Consider the following 20,213-nt stretch of genomic DNA (forward strand, 5'->3'; position numbering starts at 1 on the left):
TACCCCGTCCTTCAGGCCCCCAGGGGATCAGCCTTATCGTTGTGGATTTTGAATCCCCATTCTACATGTATAAGGATGCTACCATTGCGTTATGGGTGCTATCCTATGCTTAGTTTCAGAGAAGAAGTCGTTTATATAGATATAGCCAAATTGACCCCTTTTGGCCCCGCCCCTCAGGCCCCTGGGGGGTCAGCCCCATCATTTGTACAATTTTCAGTCAGTTACCCATAAGGATGCTACCAATCAAATTTTGCAGAATTCTGACCAGCAGTTATTGAGAAGAAGTGGATTGTTGACCGACGGAGGCCGGAAGTCGGACGCCACGGTATGGCATAATCTAACAAATGATTTGTAAACATGGATATTAATTTTTCCTGTTTAATCAAAATATCAGTCTACTTTAGTGAATAAAAAGACAACATGTAATGTTTATAATCACATCTGAGATACAGGTGTGGCTCTGACTGATTGATCTATCTTGTAGATATATTTGCTTGTCATACATGACCTTTGAGTTTTTATCTTTAGTTAACCTACAGAGCAGTTATGGTGACATATGTTCACTGAGAAAAGCTAAGAATTCTCGTCTGACTTGATGGCAATGACAGGCCTATTGTGTGGAGGCAGCCTACGTGTAACATCAGCACATTAGGTAACATCTGTGATTGCACTGTACATCGATTGGTCACAGATCACTTCACACCAAACCTCTGAGGCCAATAAGTACATGATGCGATCAAACCCCCCCCCGGTGGTACTGATTGGACAAACATCGAAGGTGTAATGACATCTGTTAGGGTCAGACAATACAGATTTTAATTATTGTCCCCCATTTCTGTATATCTATACTTACAGGCAAGGCAGGGTATAGTATCTGTAATTTTAAAATTAATTACTGCTTGATATATTAATTGTTAATTGATACTAAGTTATCTAGAGCAGAAGTACAGGGAAACCTGTCTTAACAATCATATGTATAAAGACGATCTGTATATTAAGACCACCTGCACCTGTATATTAAGACCACCTGAATATTAAGACTACATGTTTATTTAGACCACTTGTATATTAAGACATGTGTATATTAAGACCCATGTATATTAAGACCCATGTATATTAAGAGTTTAGACCCATTATATTAAGATCCATTTATATTAAAACCCATGTATATCAAGATCACCTGTATATTAAGACCCATGTATATAAGGACCAACTTATATTAGAACCCATTTATATTAAGACCAACTTATATTAGAACCCATTTATATTAAGACCAGTGTATATTAAGACCTACTTATTAAGACTACTCGATATTAACTATATTAAGACCACCTGTATGTTAAGACCACCTGTATATTAAGACCCATTTATGTTTAGACCACCTGTATATTCAGACCACCTGTTTATTAAGACCATTTGTTTTTTAAGACCACCTGTATGTTAAGACCACCTGGGTATTAAGACCATTTGTTTTTAAGACCACCTGTATGTTAAGACCACCTGTATATTAAGACCCATGTATGTTAAGACCACTTGTAAGTTTAGACCACCTGTATATTAAGACCCATGTATGATAAGACTAATGTATTTAAGACCACCTGTAAATTAAGACTACCTGTATATTTAAAGACCAATGTAAGTTAAGACCACTTGTATATTAAGACCACCTGTACATCAAGACCCATGTATGTTATGATCCAAGCATATTAAGACCACTTTCTTAGGGTCCCAATGGTTTATTATAATACAATCTGATCTGTGTATAAAGGTCACTTAGCTACAGAGATCACTTTTCCCTTGTCCCTTTGTGGTCTTTATAGACAGGTTTGCCTTTTCTTTGGATGACTTTTATAGACAGGTTTGGCTGTCCTTTGAGTGTATAGACAGGTTTGATTTTACAGTACTTACCCACTGTGAGTGTTACTCCTGGAACAAGGGAGCCAACCCATGACGTCTCACCTTTACCACCTTTGAAATACTCCAGGAAGTCAATATAGAACACTCCGAAGGAGTAGACGATTCCATCAGCGATGATGTGGAGGGCAAAAGATCCGAGAACCACCATCCAACCCCAGCCTCCATCTGGGGGAACAGGAACCTCTTCTAGTGGCTCATGCTCTTTGTCAGGGTTCTTTCCTTTTCCCATTTTTATTTCACTTGAATCTTTTCTCAACTATTCAGAACTGTCACTTTTATAAAATACTGATTGTACTTATAAACATACAATCAGAAATTTCAGAGATTTGTTGTTGAGGAGTTTTGTATAAATCCTCCTCTTATATGGGCAGTTTATGAAATAACACTTTCACAGCTTGTGAATTTTCAAAATAACGTTGAATGAAATATCAATATAAAATATTGCCAATGTAATTTGATGAATGTTTGTTTTGATTGATTTAAATGACTAATTATAAATGCTACTTTGATTGAAAAAGAAACAAACACGTGTATAAAATGACCATAAAAATTTGACTGGACTGTAAATTGCGCCAGTTTATGATTCAACTTCCTTGTCTTTTTCTCTCCAGAGAAACAGTGTGTTTGATGACGTCAATAACAAAACAAGCTAAAACTCTATAAGCTTGTGTCACACAGAGTATTTATGCAATAGATGGCCCAGCAGGGCCCTAAGAAAACCTTGACGGATTACCCGCCAGCTAGTCGGAAATAATCGTCAGTGGTCCTTCCTATGCCACAAGACTGGATTATTATAATTCTAGGATAGCCGAGAGTTGTCATGAGTCTGCAGAGGGTAGCAAGGTATTCAGTCTTCAAAGAGTAAGAGCCCTCCTCAACCAGCTTCTAGTTCAGCTGTTCATAGTGACCACTGGTAAATGTGTCTGAAATTAATAAAATCAATACATTAATTATAGACATATTTAATTAATATCAAATTAATAAAACAATACATTGATTACAGACATATTTAATTAATATCAAATTAATAAAATCAATACATTGATTACAGACATATTTAATTAATATCAAATTAATAAAATCAATACATTAATTATGGACATATTAAATTAATATCAAATTAATAAAATCATTTGATTAATTATGGATCATGTATTTAAATTAATGTCAATATGTATGTGAAGCTTCATTAATATTTCCTGTTTGTGTTAATGTTGATATATCATCAACAGATGATTAAAAGTCCTACAAATTGTTACATAAAAATATTTATCAGATTTGTAAGCCAATATATTGCCAGCTAAAATTGCCCACAACACAACTTATATAATTATAAGACTGTGACAATAGAATGCTGCCCACACCTAATACAGTCTGTGATGCTAAATTTTTTTCGCTGCTAGTCATTTGGACTAGGAAATCCCAAAATTTTACTAGCCGATTATTTAATCGCTAGTCCAAATTAAATATACAGCCGTCTTGCTTCAGCACAGCAAATTTAAGTCATGATCCGGTGAGCTTATGTCATGGCGCGGCGTCCGTCGTACGTCCGTCGTCTGTCCGTCAACATTTTCTTTAAATTGCTACTAGTCATAGAGTTCTGCATGGATTGTAACCAAATTTGGCCACAAACATCCTTGGAGGAGGGGAACAGAACAGAACAGAACAATAGGGAAAATAAAGGTAAATCCTACAAGGACATAGTCATTCAGATCCCTCGCCAATGGAGATATCAAAGCTGAAGTAAGTTTGATTGTAGAGACTTATGTGTATGAAAACAACAGGAAAAAGGAAGTTGAGCTAAAGAAAGATGGAGTATAATTCAAGTAGAGCGGGGCTGCAATTGTTGAATCAGGTATACAGCCTTGACATTTATATTAGACTATATACACAAAGATGGGTGGAGTTTTGCAAAGTAACATTTGCCATTTACCATGATATTTTCAGCAATGTTTCCATGGTAACGGAAAAAGTGCAAAAAATGAAAACCTAAAAATAGCAAAAGGTACTACTAGACCATAAAAAGAATGTGTCTATGAAGTTTCGTGGAAATATCTCTGCTGGTTTTAGAGTTATGCTCCGGAAATGAACCTGCTACAAAAATATGATATTTTCAGCAATGTTTCTATGGTTACAGAAAAAAAAGCACAAAAAGTGAAAACCTAAAAATAGCAAAAGGCACTACTAGACCATAAGAACAATGTGTCTATGAAGTTTCATGGAAATATCTCTGCCGGTTTTAGAGTTGTGCTCCGGAAACGATTCTTACACAACAATCTGCCATTTTCAGCAATGTTTCCATGGTTACAGAAAAAAGTACGAAAAGTGAAAACCTTAAAATAGCAAAAGGCACTAATAGACCATAAGACTAATGTGCCTATGGAGTTCCGTGCGTATATCTCAACCGGTTTTCCAGTTATGCTGCGGAAACGAACCTGGTACAAAAATATGATATTTTCAGCAATGTTTTTTTCCATGGTTACGAAAAAAATGCAAAAAATGAAAACCTTAAAATAGCAAAAGGCACTACTAGACCATAAGAACAATGTGTGTATGAAGTTTCGTGGAAACATCTCTACTGGTTTTAGAGTTACGCTCCGGAAACCATTCGTACGGACGGACGGACGGACGGAACCCATTTGTATTATCCCCCGCCAACTTCGTTGGGCGGGGGATAATAAAACGCTACTTGTCCTAGAGTTCTGCATCGATTGTAACCAAATTTGGCCACAAATATCCTTGATTGAAGGGGAACAGAACTTGTATAAATTTTTGGCTCTGACCCCCTGGGGGTGCCTAATATTAAGTCTCTCAGTCACTTTGTAACCATGCAAGCCTTGCTTATGTTATCAATGGAAGAGACACTTTAGCCACTTTAAAAAGATTTAGTGGTTTTAGAAAAGAAGTCGAGATCAAGCTAAGCTAGTATATATATATTTATCACATTTGTCTGAAATCCAGTGATTTCGCCCGTGTAATATTTTTGCATATGTCACTAGTGTAATATGACCTGTAGTGATTTTCCTTGGCTAGAAATTCATTATGACGTCAGACAGAAACAATAAAATGACATAAGGAAAAAAGGCGTGACGTCAGGATAATGAGGACGGCGTGACAAAATGGCAGTCTCTGCTGTATTTTCGGAACACATTTAAGCATTGAACGTCTTTCAGTTGGTATTCATAGCCAATATGAATGCCAACTGGACAAAGGCAAATTCCATGAAGCAAGCTATGAATGACAACTTAAAGACGGTCAATGCTTATATATTTACATTTATTTGTTGACTGGCCGAGAGTGCAGGAAAACTAACCGGGGTACGGATGCAAAATATCAACCAGACATAAAAATAGGATTATAAATAGCAATCACAAATTAATAAACACCTCATGCACAATATCTTGGGTCCTGTCAGTTGGTATTTTTGACACGTGGCCCACTTTCATTGTCGTAAGTGACAGTGGGGTTGAGCCAGAGGTTTCGTCTGCTAGGCCTATTTAATTTGTTAAGTATACATGTAGTATGTTTCATTTTCAAACATCTTTGACAATTTATATAGGCCTCATGTATTTGCATTTTACCATAATTTCTGCATTGATCAGTTACATTTGTACGTTCCAAGTGTTTTATTTTGGACGCTCCATCGCCGACAGAGCATAAACAATACTCATCATTTGAACTATAATTTGTGTTTAATCGTGTATGTATATGTCTTATTATCACAAAAAAATAATATAAAATGATTTATTTTGCTTTTGGTGCATGCACAATCAGTACTTCATTTGATATGAGATATTTTTTGGGATGCAATTAATTATTTTCAACTTGCAGTAAAAGTAGCAGCTCAAAATTTTTAATGATGGTAATGGTGAACAGAAAGCAACTTTTGTAACTGAACAAACAAGAGGCCCATGGGCCTTAACGGTCATCTGACTATTAGTACAATACAACATAGTCGTTTAAAGATTTTAGCCTATTTGACCCCTATGACCTTGAATGGAGGTCAAGGTCATTTATTTGGACAAATTTGGTAGCCCTTCATCCCAGCATGCCACAGGCCTAATATCAGGTCTCTAGGCCTCTTAGTTATTCACAAGAAGTTGTTTAAAGGATTTTAGCCTATTTGACCCCTTTGACCTTGAATAATGGTCAAGGTCATTCATTTGAACAAACTTGGTAGTGCTTCATCCCAGCATGCCACAGGCCTAATATCAGGTCTCTAGGCGTCTAAGTTATTCCCATGAAGTTGTTAAAAGGATTTTAGCCTATTTGACCCCTGTGACCTTGAATGAAGGTCAAGGTCAGTTATTTGAACAAACTTGGTAGCGCTTGATCCCAGCATCCTACAAGCCCAATATCAGTACCCTGGGCCTTCTGGTTCTTGAAAAGAAGTCGTTTAAAGATTTAAGCCTTTTTGACCCCTTTGACCTTGAATGAAGGTCAAGGTCATTCATTTGAACAAACTTGGTAGCACTTCATCCCAGCATGCCACAGGCCAAATATCAGGTCTCTAGGCCTCTTAGTTATTCACAAGAAGTTGTTTAAAGGATTTTAGCTTATTTGACCCCTGTGACCTTGAATGAAGGTCAAGGTCATTTATTTGAACAAACTTGGTAGCCCTTCATCCCACCATCCTACAGGCCCAATATCAGTACCCTAGGCCTTTTGGTTCTTGAGAAGAAGTAGTTTTAAGGATTTTAGCCTATTTGACCCCTGTGACCTTGAATGAAGGTCAAGGTCATTCATTTGAACAAACTTGGTAGCCCTTCATCCCAGCAACCTACAGGCCAAATATGAGTACCCTGGGCCTTCTGGTTATTGAGAAGAAGTCGTTTGAATGAAAAGTTTACGAACGGCGGACGTGCACGGCAGACGGCGGACGGCGCACGACGACGGACGGTGCATGATGACAATAGGTCATCCTGACCCTTTGGGTCAGATGACCTAAAAATACTAATTCGTCTGCTCTTTTCTTTTTGATAGAGAAAAAATACTGTTTGTCAGCGGTGCAGTATCTTTAACATGCAATATAAATTACATACAGCATAATAAAATAATTAAATGATCAATTTATTATTTTTTTATTACTGAACACTGACTCAATAGTTAATGAATATTTTGAGTCAGACTTAAATTAAAATGATGATGATAATTTCCCAATTTTAATGTATAAAAAGTCACTAGGTATAGACTTACACTGGTAAACATGGTATAAAAAGTCAATAGCTACAGACTTACACTTGTAAACATGGTATAAAAAGTCACTACAATGTAGCTTTAGACTTAAACTTTTAAACATGCTATAAAAAGTCAATAGCTACAGACTTACTCTTGTAAACATGGTATAAAAAAACACTACAATGTAGCTATAGACTTACACTTGTAAACATGGTATAAAAAGTCAATAGCTACAGACATACATTTGTAAACATGGTATAAAAAGTCACTACAATGTAGCTATAGACTAACACTTGTAAACATGGTATAAAAAGTCAATAGCTACAGACTTACATTTGTAAAAATGGTATAAAAAGTCAATAGCTACAGACGTACACTTGTAAACATGGTATAAAAAGTCACTAGCTACAGACTAACACTTGTAAACATGGTATAAAAAGTCACTACAATGTAGCTATAGACTTACTCTTGTAAACATATGGTATAAAAAGTCACTACAATGTAGCTATAGACTTACACTTGTAAACATGGTATAAAAAGTCAATAGCTACAGACTTACATTTGTAAACATGGTATAAAAAGTCACTACAATGTAGCTATAGACTAACACTTGTAAACATGGTATAAAAAGTCAATAGCTACAGACTTACATTTGTAAACATGGTATAAAAAGTCAATAGCTACAGACTTACACTTGTAAACATGGTTTACAAGGACATAGTCATTCAGATCCCCCGCCAATGGAGATATCAAAGCTGAAGTAAGTTTGATTGTGGAGACTTTATGTGTATGAAAACAAGAGGCCCAGTGGGCCTGTATCACTCACCTGGTTTGTAATGCCAAGTAATGTTCTGAATACAGGTTCATTGTTTCTTTTCTGAAGGAATTTTAATATTAACCTCTAAATCCCCTATTGGGCCCCACCCCTCCCGCCCCCAGGGGGTCAGAGCCAAAATTTATACAAGTTCTGTTCCCCTTCCCCAAAGGATGTCTGTGGCCAAATTTGGTCACAATCCAAACAAAACTCTAGGACAAGAAGTGATTTAAAGGATTTACCTCTATTACCACTATTGGGCCCCACCCCTCCTGCCCCCGGGGGACCAGAGCCAAAATTTATACAAGTTCTGTTCCCCTTCCCCAAAGGATGTTTGTGGCCAAATTTGGTTACATTCCATTCAAAACTCTATGACTTGTAGTGATTTAAAGGATTTACCTCTATTTCCTCTATTGGGCCCCGCCCCTCCTGCCCCCAGGGGGTCAGAGCCAAAATTTATACAAGTTCTGTTCCCCTTCCCCAAAGGATGTCTGTGGCCAAATTTGGTTACATTCCATTCAGAACTCTATGACTATTAGTGATTTAAAGGATTTACCTCTATTACCCCTATTGGGCCCCGCCCCTCCTGCCCCCGGGGGACCAGAGCCAAAATTTATACAAGTTCTGTTCCCCTTCCCCAAAGGATGTTTGTGGCCAAATTTGGTTACATTTCATTCAGAACTCTATGACAAGTAGTGATTTAAAGGATTTACCTCTATTTCCCCTATTGGGCCCCGCCCCTCCTATCCCTGAGGGATCAGAGCTAAAATTTATACAAGTTCTGTTCCCCTTCCCCCAAGGATGTTTGTGGCCAAATTTGGTTACAATTCATGTAGAGCTCTAGGACAAGTAGAGATTTAAAGGATTTACCTCTATTTCCCCTATTGGGCCCACCCCTCCTGCCCCCAGGGGGTCAGAGCCAAAATTTATACAAGTTCTGTTCCCCTTCTCCCCACAACCCATGCAGAACTCTAGGACAAGTAGCGATTTATAAGATTTACCTAAGTTTCCCCTATGGGGCCCCGCCCCTCCTGCCCCAGGGGGGTCGGAGCTAAAATTTATACAAACTCTGTTCCCCTTCACCCAATGATGTTTGTGGCCAAATTTGGCTACAATCCATGCAGAGCTCTAGGACAAGTAGCGATTTATAGGATTTACCTCAAATTCCCCTGTTGGGCCCCGACCCTCCTGCCCCTGGGGGGTCAGAGTCAAAATTTACACAAGTTCTGTTCCCCTTCCCCCAAGGATGTTTGTGGCCAAATTTGGTTACATTCCATTCAAAACTCTATGACTTGTAGCGATTTAAAGGATTTACCTCTATTTCCCCTATTGGGCCCCGCCCCTCCTGCCCCCGGGGGGTCAGAGCCAAAATTTATACAAGTTCTGTTCCCCTTCCCCAAAGGATGTCTGTGGCCAAATTTGGTTACATTCCATTCAGAACTCTATGACTATTAGTGAATTAAAGGATTTACCTCTATTACCCCTATTGGGCCCCGCCCCTCCTGCCCCCGGGGGATCAGAGCAAAAATTTATACAAGTTCTGTTCCCCTTCCCCCAAGGATGTTTGTGGCCAAATTTGGTTACATTCCATTCAGAACTCTATGACTATTAGTGAATTAAAGGATTTACCTCTATTACCCCTATTGGGCCCCGCCCCTCCTGCCCCCGGGGGATCAGAGCAAAAATTTATACAAGTTCTGTTCCCCTTCCCCCAAGGATGTTTGTGGCCAAATTTGGTTACAATTCATGTAGAGCTCTAGGACAAGTAGAGAATTAAAGGATTTACCTCTATTTCCCCTATTGGGCCCCACCCCTCCTGCCCCCAGGGGGTCAGAGCCAAAATTTATACAAGTTCTGTTCCCCTTCTCCCCACAACCCATGCAGAACTCTAGGACAAGTAGTGATTTATAAGATTTACCTAAGTTTCCCCTATGGGGCCCCGCCCCTCCTGCCCCAGGGGGGTCGGAGCTAAAATTTATACAAACTCTGTTCCCCTTCACCCAATGATGTTTGTGGTCAAATTTGGCTACAATCCATGCAGAGCTCTAGGACAAGTAGCGATTTATAGGATTTACCTCAAATTCCCCTGTTGGGCCCTGCCCCTCCTATCCCTGGTGGGGTCAGAGCCAAAATTTATACAAGTTCTGTTCCCCTTCCCCCAAGGATGTTTGTGGCTAAATTTGGTTACATTCCATTCAGAACTCTATGACTTGTAGCGATTTAAAGGATTTACCTCTATTTCCCCTATTGGGCTCCGCCCCTCCTGCCCCCGGGGGATCAGAGCCAAAATTTATTCAAGTTCTGTTCCCCTTCCCCCAAGGATGTTTGTGGCTAATTTTGGTTACAATCCATGCAGAAGATTTACCTCTATTACCCCTTTTGGGGCCCGCCCCTCCTGCCCCGGGGGGGACAGAGCCAAAATTTATACAAGTTCTGTTTCCCCTCGCCCAAGGATGTTTGTGGCCAAATTTGGTTACAATCTATGCAGAACTCTATGACAAGTAGCGATTTAAAGGAAATGTTGACGGACGGACGGACGGACGACGGACGCCGCGCCATGACATAAGCTCACCGGCCCTTCGGGCCAGGTGAGCTAAAAAACAGGAAAAAGGAAGTTGAGCTAAAGAAAGATGGAGTATAATTCAAGTAGAGAGGGGCTGCAATTGTTGAATCAGGTATACAGCCTTGACATTTGTTGGCGATAATTTTCCCATTTTTTTAAAAAATGGTTTACTCCACGCAGTATTAAATTCAAGGTCTGTGTTGTCTAATGTCTTAAGATACATATATCATTCAAATTTGACAGCAGTTTTAAATTCGTATTTTCTTTCATCCACCAAATAACACTGCCACAAATATAATCCAATTTTTTTTCTTTCTTTTCTGGTAATTATATATATAAGGGCAGATACAGCAAGGTGAATAGTTTTATGAATGTGAAGCATATAGGTGAAAAACTATTAACCTGTTTATAACTAGTACAATGACAGTGTCATAAAGGGCCTAAAAAGAATGTGTCTATGAAGTTTCGTGGAAATATCTCTGCTGGTTTTAGAGTTATGCTCCGGAAATGAACCTGCTACAAAAATATGATATTTTCAGCAATGTTGCTATGGTTACAGAAAAAAGCACAAAAAGTGAAAACCTAAAAGTAGCAAAAGGCACTACTAGACCATAAGAACAAGAGGCCCAGAGGGCCTGTATTGCTCACCTGGTTTGTAATGCCAAGTAATGTTCTGAATTCTGAATACAGGTTCATTGTTTCTTTTCTGAAGGAATTTGAATATTTACCTCTAATTCCCTATTGGGCCCCGCCCCTCCTGCCCCCAGGGGAGGGGGGTGGGGGGTGGGGGGGGGGAGGGTGGTCAGAGCGAATATTTACACGAATTCTGTTCCCTTTCTCCGAAGGATGTTTGTGAAAAATTTGGTCAAAACCCATTCAGAACTCTAGGACAAGTAGCGATTTATAGGATTTACCTCAGATTCCCCTGTTGGGCCCCACCCCTCCTGCGCCAGGGGGGTCAGAGCTAAAATTTATACAAACTCTGTTCCCCTTCCCCCAATGATGTTTGTGGCCAAATTTGGCTACAATCCATGCAGAACTCTAGGACAAGTAGCGATTTATAGGATTTACCTCAAATTCCCCTGTTGGGCCCCGCCCCTCCTATCCCTGGTGGGGTCAGAGCCAAAATTTATACAAGATCTGTTCCCCATCCCCCAAGGATTATTGTGGCCAAATTTGGTCACAATCCATGCAGAACTCTAGGACAAGTAGCAATTTATAGGATTTACCTCAGATTCCCCTATTGGACCCTGCCCCTCCTGCCCCCGTGGGGTCAGAGCCAAAATTTATACAAGTTCTGTTCCCCTTCTCCCAAGGATGTTTGTGAAAAATTTGGTCACAACCCATGCAGAACTCTAGGACAAGTAGCGATTTATAGGATTTACCTCAGATTCCCCTATGGGGCCCCGCCCCTCCTGCCCCAGGGGGGTCAGAGCTAAAATTTATACAAACTCTGTTCCCCTTCACCCAATGATGTTTGTGGCCAAATTTGGCTACAATCCATGCAGAACTCTAGGACAAGTAGCGATTTATAGGATTTACCTCAAATTCCCCTGTTGGGCCCCGCCCCTCCTATCCCTGGTGGGGTCAGAGCCAAAATTTATACAAGATCTGTTCCCCGTCCCCCAAGGATGTTTGTGGCCAAATTTGGTCACAATCCATGCAGAACTCTAGGACAAGTAGCAATTTATAGGATTTACCTCAGATTCCCCTATTGGGCCCCGCCCCTCCTGCCCCCGTGGGGTCAGAGCTAAAATTTATACAAACTCTGTTCCCCTTCACCCAATGATGTTTGTGGTCAAATTTGGCTACAATCCATGCAGAACTCTAGGACAAGTAGCAATTTATAGGATTTACCTCTATTTCCCCTATTGGGCCCCGCCCCTCCTGCTCCAGGGGGGTCAGAGCCAAAATTTATACAAGTTCTGTTCCCCTTCCCCCAATGATGTTTGTGGCAAAATTTGGTCAGAATCCATGCAGAACTCTAGGACAAGTAGATTTATAGGATTTACCTCTATTTCCCCTATTGGGCCCCGCCCCTCCTGCCCCTGGGGGGTCAGAGCCAAAATTTATACAAGTTCTATTCCCCTTCCCCCAGGATGTTTGTAGCCAATTTTGGTTACAATCCATGCAGAACTCTAGGACAAGTAGCGATTTATAGGATTTACCTCTATTTCCCCTATTGGGCCCCGCCCCTTCTCCCCCTGGGGGGTCAGAGCCAAGATTTATACAAGTTCTGTTCCCCTTCCCCCAAGGATGTTTGTGGCCAAATTTGGTTACAATCCATGTGGAACTCTATGACTAGTAGCGATTTAAAGGAAATGTTGACGGACGGACGGACGACGGACGCCGCGTGAGCTAACAATGTGTCTATAAAGTTTCATGGAAATATCTCTGCTGGTTTTAGAGTTGTGCTCCGGAAACGATTCTTACACAAAAATCTGCCATTTTCAGCAATGTTTCCATGGTTACAGAAAAAAGCACAAAAAGTGAAAACCTTGAAATAGCAAAAGCCTATGGAGTTCCGTGCATATATTTCAACCGGTTTTCCAATTATGCTGCGGAAACGAACCTGGTACAAAAATATGATATTTTCAGCAATATTTCCATGGTTACGGAAAAAATGCAAAAAATGAAAACCTTAAAATAGCAAAAGGCACTACTAGACCATAAGACCAATGTGTGTATGAAGTTTCGTGGAAATATCTCTACTGGTTTTAGAGTTATGCTCCGGAAACCATTTGTACGGACCCGCCAACTTTGTTGGGCGGGGGATAAAAAAGTCACTAGCTACAGACTTACACTTGTAAACATGATATAAAATGTCAATAGCTACAGACTTACACTTGTAAACATGGTATCAAAACTCACTATCTATAGACTTACACTCGTAAACATGGTATAAAAAGTCAATAGCAACAGACGTACACTTGTAAACATGGTATAAAAAGTCAATACAATGTAGCTATAGACTAACACTTGTAAACATGGTATCAAAACTCACTATCTATAGACTTACACTTGTAAACATGGTATAAAAAGTCAATAGCTATAGACTTACACTTGTAAACATGGTACAAAAAGTCAATAGCTATAGACTTAAACTTTCAAACATGCTATAAAAAGTCAATAGCTACAGACTTACACTTTTAAACATGGTATAAAAAGGCACTACAATGTAGCTTTAGACTTCAACTTTTAAACATGCTATAAAAAGTCAATAGCTACAGACTTACTCTTGTAAACATGGTATAAAAAAAACACTACAATGTAGCTATAGACTTACACTTGTAAACATGGTATAAAAAGTCAATAGCTATAGACTTACACTTGTAAACACGGTATAAAAAGTCAATAGCTATAGACTTACACTTGTAAACATGGTATAAAAAGTCAATAGCTATAGTCTTACACTTGTAAGCATGGTATAAAAAGTCAATAGCTATAGACTTACACTTGTAAACATGGTATAAAAAGTCAATAGCTATAGACTTACACTTGTAAACATGGTATAAAAAGTCAATAGCTATAGTCTTACACTTGTAAACATGGTATAAAAAGTCAATAGCTATAGACTTACACTTGTAAACATGGTATAGAAAGTCACTAGCTTTAGACTTACACTTGTGAACATGGTATAAAAAGTCAATAGCTACAGACTTACACTTGTAAACATGGTATAAAAAGTCAATAGCTATAGACTTACACTTGTAAACATGGTATAAAAAGTCAATAGCTATAGTCTTACACTTGTAAGCATGGTATAAAAAGTCAATAGCTATAGACTTACACTTGTAAACATGGTATAAAAAGTCAATAGCTATAGACTTACACTTGTAAACATGGTATAAAAAGTCAATAGCTATAGTCTTACACTTGTAAACATGGTATAAAAAGTCAATAGCTATAGACTTACACTTGTAAACATGGTATAGAAAGTCACTAGCTTTAGACTTACACTTGTGAACATGGTATAAAAAGTCAATAGCTACAGACTTACACTTGTAAACATGGTATAAAAAGTCAATAGCTACAGACTTAAACTTGTAAACATGGTATAAAAAGTCAATAGCTATAGATTTACACCTGTAAACATGGTATAAAAAGTCAATAGCTACAGACTTACACTTGCAAACATGGTATAAAAAGTTACTAGCTATAGATTTACACTTGTAAACATGGTATAAAAAGTCAATAGCTATAGACTTACACTTGTAAACATGGTATAAAAAGTCACTAGCTATAGACTTACACTTGTAAACATGCTATAACAAGTCAATAGCTATAGACTTAAACTTTTAAACATGGTATAAAAAGTCAATAGCTACAGACTTACACTTGTAAACATGGTATAACAAGAAATCCCAGAGGGATCTTGGCGCCCACCAATGAATGATCTATGTCTGACAATGGAAAAAGGGATCTTTTCTCTGCTTTTCAAACTTTTGAAAACATACTACATATAAAATTTGAGACAGATCGCTTCAGTACTTTCTGAGAAATAGCAGTAACAAACTTCAACTATCAAAATCCAAGATGCCTCCTTGGTGGTCATCTTGTTGATCGATCGGTCCCAAATCGAAATATGCACAACTAGGGCCCTAGGGGAACCTATAAATGAAATTTGAGACAGATTCATTCAATACTTTCTGAGAAATAGCGATAACAATATTTAACTATCAAAATCTAAGATGGCAGGCTGGCGGCCATTTTGTTGACCGATCGATCCAGAAACGCATTATGCACAACTAGAAATTTGAGAAAGATCCCTTCAGTACTTTGTGAGAAATAGCGATAACAATCTTTAACTATCAAAATCCAAGATGGCTGCCTGGCGGCCATCTTGTTGACCGATCGTTTCCCAAAACGCAATATGCACAACTAGAGCCCTAGGGGAACCTACATAAGAAATTTGAGACAGATCCCTTCAGTACTTTCTGAGAAATAGTGATAACAAATTTTAAGTATCAAAATCCAAGATGGCTGCCTGGCGACCATCTTGTTGACCGATTGGTCCCAAAATGCAATATGCACAAATAGGGTCCTAGGGGAAATGTGAGACAGATCCCTTCGATACTTTCTGAGAAATAGCGATAACAAGAATTGTTTACGGACGGACGGACGGAAGGACGGACGGAAGGACGTACGACGGACCACGGACAAAAAGCGATTTGAATAGCCCACCATCTGATGATGGTGGGCTAAAAAGTCACTAGCTATAGACTTACACTTGTAAACATGGTATAAAAAGTTAAAAGCTACAGACTTACACTTGTAAACATGGTATAAAAAGTCAATAGCTACAGACTTACACTTGTAAACATGGTATAAAAAGTCAATAGCTATAGACTTACATTGTAAACATGGTATAAAAAGTCACTAGCTACAGACTTACACTTGTAAACATCACATGTATAAAAAGTCAATAGCTATAGACTTACACTTGTAAACATATGGTATAAAAAGTCACTAGCTACAGACTTACACTTGTAAACATGCTATAAAAAGTCAATAGCTATACACTTACACTTGTAAATATGTCGAGACATACATTGTATACATGTAATGTATAAAAAGTCAATAGCTACAGACTTACACTTGTAAACATGAGACATACTTCATTAAACATTTATAGTGTTATGTGTTGTAAAACACACTACATGCACAGACAGCATTCTATAAGTATGTCGAGGTTACAACAGTCCAACTGATTGATTATGCCGTGTACACTCAGCTACTAGTAAACTAAATCATAAACTTCTTTATTTCTTCTGCATTTTCATACAATTCTAAACAAGTACAGAAAATAATAAAGGAGACATATTTGAAATAAATGTGTTTTTAGTGTCACTGTTAGATATGAGGAATGATCTGCTACCAGGAAGTTGAAAGGTTTAAAGTAATTTAAAAGAAGACAGGTACATTAAGAATTTTACCTGGATTTTGAACTAATTATACCAAATGTATTTAGCAGTGTTCTTGGCCTGGTTTCATTACACAGTCACATAATTAACACATAAAACAATATACATATAGGTAACATACCTTTGTTATTCAAAGCTAAATTTATTGCTACTCTGATTATGTATTACATGACAATGTTGTTATCCTCAATTTTTTTATGTAGAAACTTTAAATTTCCCCCAATTGTTAAAAAGGAGCCATATTTCACATTTGTTTGTGATTGAGATTCTGTTACAAGTGAAACAGACAGAGTAAGTCATCAGTGGTAATAAAAGATAATGTTGAATATCAATACACATGCACTTTTAGGTTAGCAGATCTAGAAATATGTTAACATGATATTTCTATCAATACACAACTACAATATTTTTGACACAGAGAAATCTAAACAGATCGACATTGATACTAGTTTCCAAGGAAACTTGCCTATGTATTTTGAGAGGAATGCCCTTAACATTCTAACTAAATAGCTTAGTGAACATGCTCCTGAAGTGTGTCGGTGTTTTTGTCGGCATGCATCAGAAGCATGACCATTCATGTACAAGATGCATGATCAGAGTTCATGCATCAAATGCATGGCTGTAGTTGTCTCTTTTATTTTGCACCCACTAAAAATTTGCTGATGGCCTTGAGTCAGACCAGCCAACTACAGTATAATCTATCTGGCTCTAACATCCCATTTACTCCTCAGTAATAATATACACATACAGCTATCATTTAATATCCAATTAATTAAATATCAATAAATAATTAAGGTTTAAGCCAAAGTTTTAATTTCAATGAAGTACTCAGCGTTCAGAGGGCATGATGACACTGGTACACATGCAATTTTGATTGTCAATTAAATCAACTTGTAAGTCCCAGTGATTGACGTCCATTTCATACTTAAAAAGAATACATCCCCACTCAATCGTCTTATCGATAAGAATCTGCAGAAGATGAGAGAGAGCATGATATGGACACAAACTTACTGTATTGACAGAACTGACCTGGACATTAGATCTTCAAAAGGAATATCAGCTATTTAAAAGCCTCAATACATCTGCACATTTTTTCTTTTATAATTTAGAAGATTTTTTGAGAAAAAAAAATCCCTGATTGGCAATCATGCAGAAATTAAGACTTTAAAGTTGAGATGGTAGTAATGATTTGGATTCTGAGAAAACAAGAGGGCCAAAGTACCTGTATCTTTCACTAGACTTGTCAAGCCAGCAATTCAATTATATAATTATTTCCTCAATTTTAAAGGTCAAATTACATTGTGTCTTAGAAGCCAGGATTTATACAATCTCTTATATCCTTCTCTAAGGGTGTTACTTGCCACATTTAGTAAAGCAATTTAAGGTAATTATGTTTCTATTTCCTGAAAAATCTCGTTCCTCAAAGGATGTTTTTAACCAAATTTGGTTATAAATCATATGCAGAATATTATGAAAAGGATGATTTGAATTAATCAATTTTGTTTCTTCTGGATGATACTGTTCCCCTGTTAGGCAGAACTTTTTTTCTTTTTTTTTTTTATTCCATTATCAACCTTATAGCTACCATACAATATTGGTAGCAATGATTATGCTTAGGAGGTTTAAAATGCTGACAGGAGATAACTTTTATAAATAGAATTTATGACACTTCATGAAAGGAAAAGGAAATTTGCTTAGACAGTTAAAAAGGTGGCCAACAGTGCACTGTTTACATTCTGCAAGACATTGTTAGTGTAATATAATACGAGGCTACATGACTGTGTAATGTGTGTATATACCAGTACAACCACACAAACATACCTACGTGTTGTAATAGATGATGAATGTAGACAATACTTCATCAAGTAAACAAGCGAGACATTTATAAAAGGATACTGGGACTGTCTGCTACATATTAAGGCTTCCATAAAATGTAACAGGAGAGGAAAAAAGAGGAGAAAGGCCAGACTGGGGTTTGAACCCTGGACTTGCACTCCCAGGATAGTCTACCTGGGCTTAACACCTAACCTCTTAGCTTTCTCCATTGTAGTCCTGACCCAGAACACCACATCTACAGAACTTCTCAAAACTAAGTTCACATGTATTCACCCCAGAATACCACACCTAGAGAACTTAGTGTTGGGAATCGGTTGAAATGTCATGGTCGATCATCAGTTTTATTTAACCAATGAATTATTGATTAAAATTGATTATTATTTTCCTTTATGTATATACAAGTCTCATATAAAAAAATCCTTAAAAGGCTTACGATCGCAACGCCTCTTTGTGCTGTCATGTTTTCATGTCGCTTATTTTCTTCACAAAACATGCTCATCTAAACATTTAAATTACTACGTAGTGCTTACACGCTCTTCAATTCGTCTCGACTTAAAATGATATGAGTGACAACCACACACAAGGGAATGATTTTAACAAGTTGGCTATGATATTTTTGCATGTTTTAGTGATCAGCTAACTTTATCCTTTCGTTTATCATGGTGTCCGAAAATTCCGACAAACTCGATTACAGATTTCTTACTCGATTAATTGATCAAACACCTGAAACCAACGATACTCGACGAACTCGATTAATCGGAACACAACTAAGAGAACTCCTCAAAAATTCACATGTTTTCACCTCAGAACACAACATCTACAGAACTCCTCAAAAGGAAATGAGATGAGAGGGGCGGGTATTTAAGATTAAGTAATGAGACTGGTTCTGGTTCCACTGTCTAGATCTTTATAATCTACTCGTGTGATTAACATCAGTGGAATCTTAGGCTCACAACAAGTTCACGGAAGTTGAGTATTTCCATCATACTGTATCGGCTCAGTTAAGATAAAGAGCCTAAGTGATTGCAAATGGGAAAAAACTGAGAAACAGATCAAAATATTTTGGTAAGTAGCAAATAAAAAGATTGCATGGCTAACTAATGACAGATGGTTTTCATCTATATTAAGTTTGTTCAAGCCTCTGTGAATTCTGAAAGGAACTTCAGTTTACTGTTCATAATTTCATCAGCAAGAAAGATGAATGAATCTTTTAAAGTTAGCTGAGAATCAAGGACATTTCCCAACAGCTTATTCATTTTAATGAAAATGTTTGAATATGAAAAATTGAAAATTCCATCCTAATAGCTCAATAAACATAATTAAAAGTTATATATTTACATTTACTTGACAGTAAATACAGTACAGTATATAAACTAACCAAGGCAAAGTGAAGTATATGTGGGTATAACTGACACCCAAAACGTGACCATTATGACGTCACTATTGTTGACGCGGTGACGTCAACTGATCACCGTCGAAATGGCTGTTCAATCTTGTGGATTAAATCATAGTTAATAAACAGTTTTCCTGGTCTAGCTTAATAATGTTAATGCAGAAACCCTAAAATGAGTTGATAATGTAAATATAAGCTCTAAACTTTCTCCCTAAATGGCATCTATGGTCTATATAGATGCCAGAGCTTTACAGACAATCATCTCATAATGCGCGCTAGTACATTATGAAGATTGTCTACAAAGCTCTGTCAACTCTATAGACCATAGATACCATAGGAAGATATTTTAATGCTTAAAGGAATGCTTGGCATCAGAGTGTAAAGAGATAATTTGTTAAAGATGCTCCACTGCCGATGAATGGTATTTTTTCTCTATCAAAAACAGGAGCAGATGAATCAGTTTTTTTCTTCAGTATCTGATGACAAAAGTTACTTACTTCACACCATTACCACCATTGAAAAGTTTGAGATTCTAATTTTACTTTAAGATAGAAATATCAAAAATAATTTATTGCATCCTGAAAAAAT

General features: G+C 37.7%; 1 protein-coding gene across 5 annotated transcripts in view; it reads right to left on the bottom strand.

Annotated features, from left to right (window-relative positions):
- LOC138307503 (monocarboxylate transporter 12-like) overlaps positions 1–20,213 on the bottom strand; it is a 70,518-nt gene that overhangs the window by 17,429 nt on the left and 32,876 nt on the right. For all 5 annotated transcript variants that reach the window (XM_069248287.1, XM_069248288.1, XM_069248289.1 and 2 more), the window contains one exon: positions 1,909–2,840. In XM_069248287.1, the coding sequence (XP_069104388.1) occupies positions 1,909–2,146 (238 nt within the window). In that variant the 5' untranslated portion in view covers positions 2,147–2,840. The remainder of the gene's footprint in view (positions 1–1,908; positions 2,841–20,213) is intronic.

Source organism: Argopecten irradians, chromosome 14 (assembly GCF_041381155.1).
Source record: "Argopecten irradians isolate NY chromosome 14, Ai_NY, whole genome shotgun sequence".
Lineage (NCBI taxonomy): Eukaryota > Metazoa > Mollusca > Bivalvia > Pectinida > Pectinidae > Argopecten > Argopecten irradians.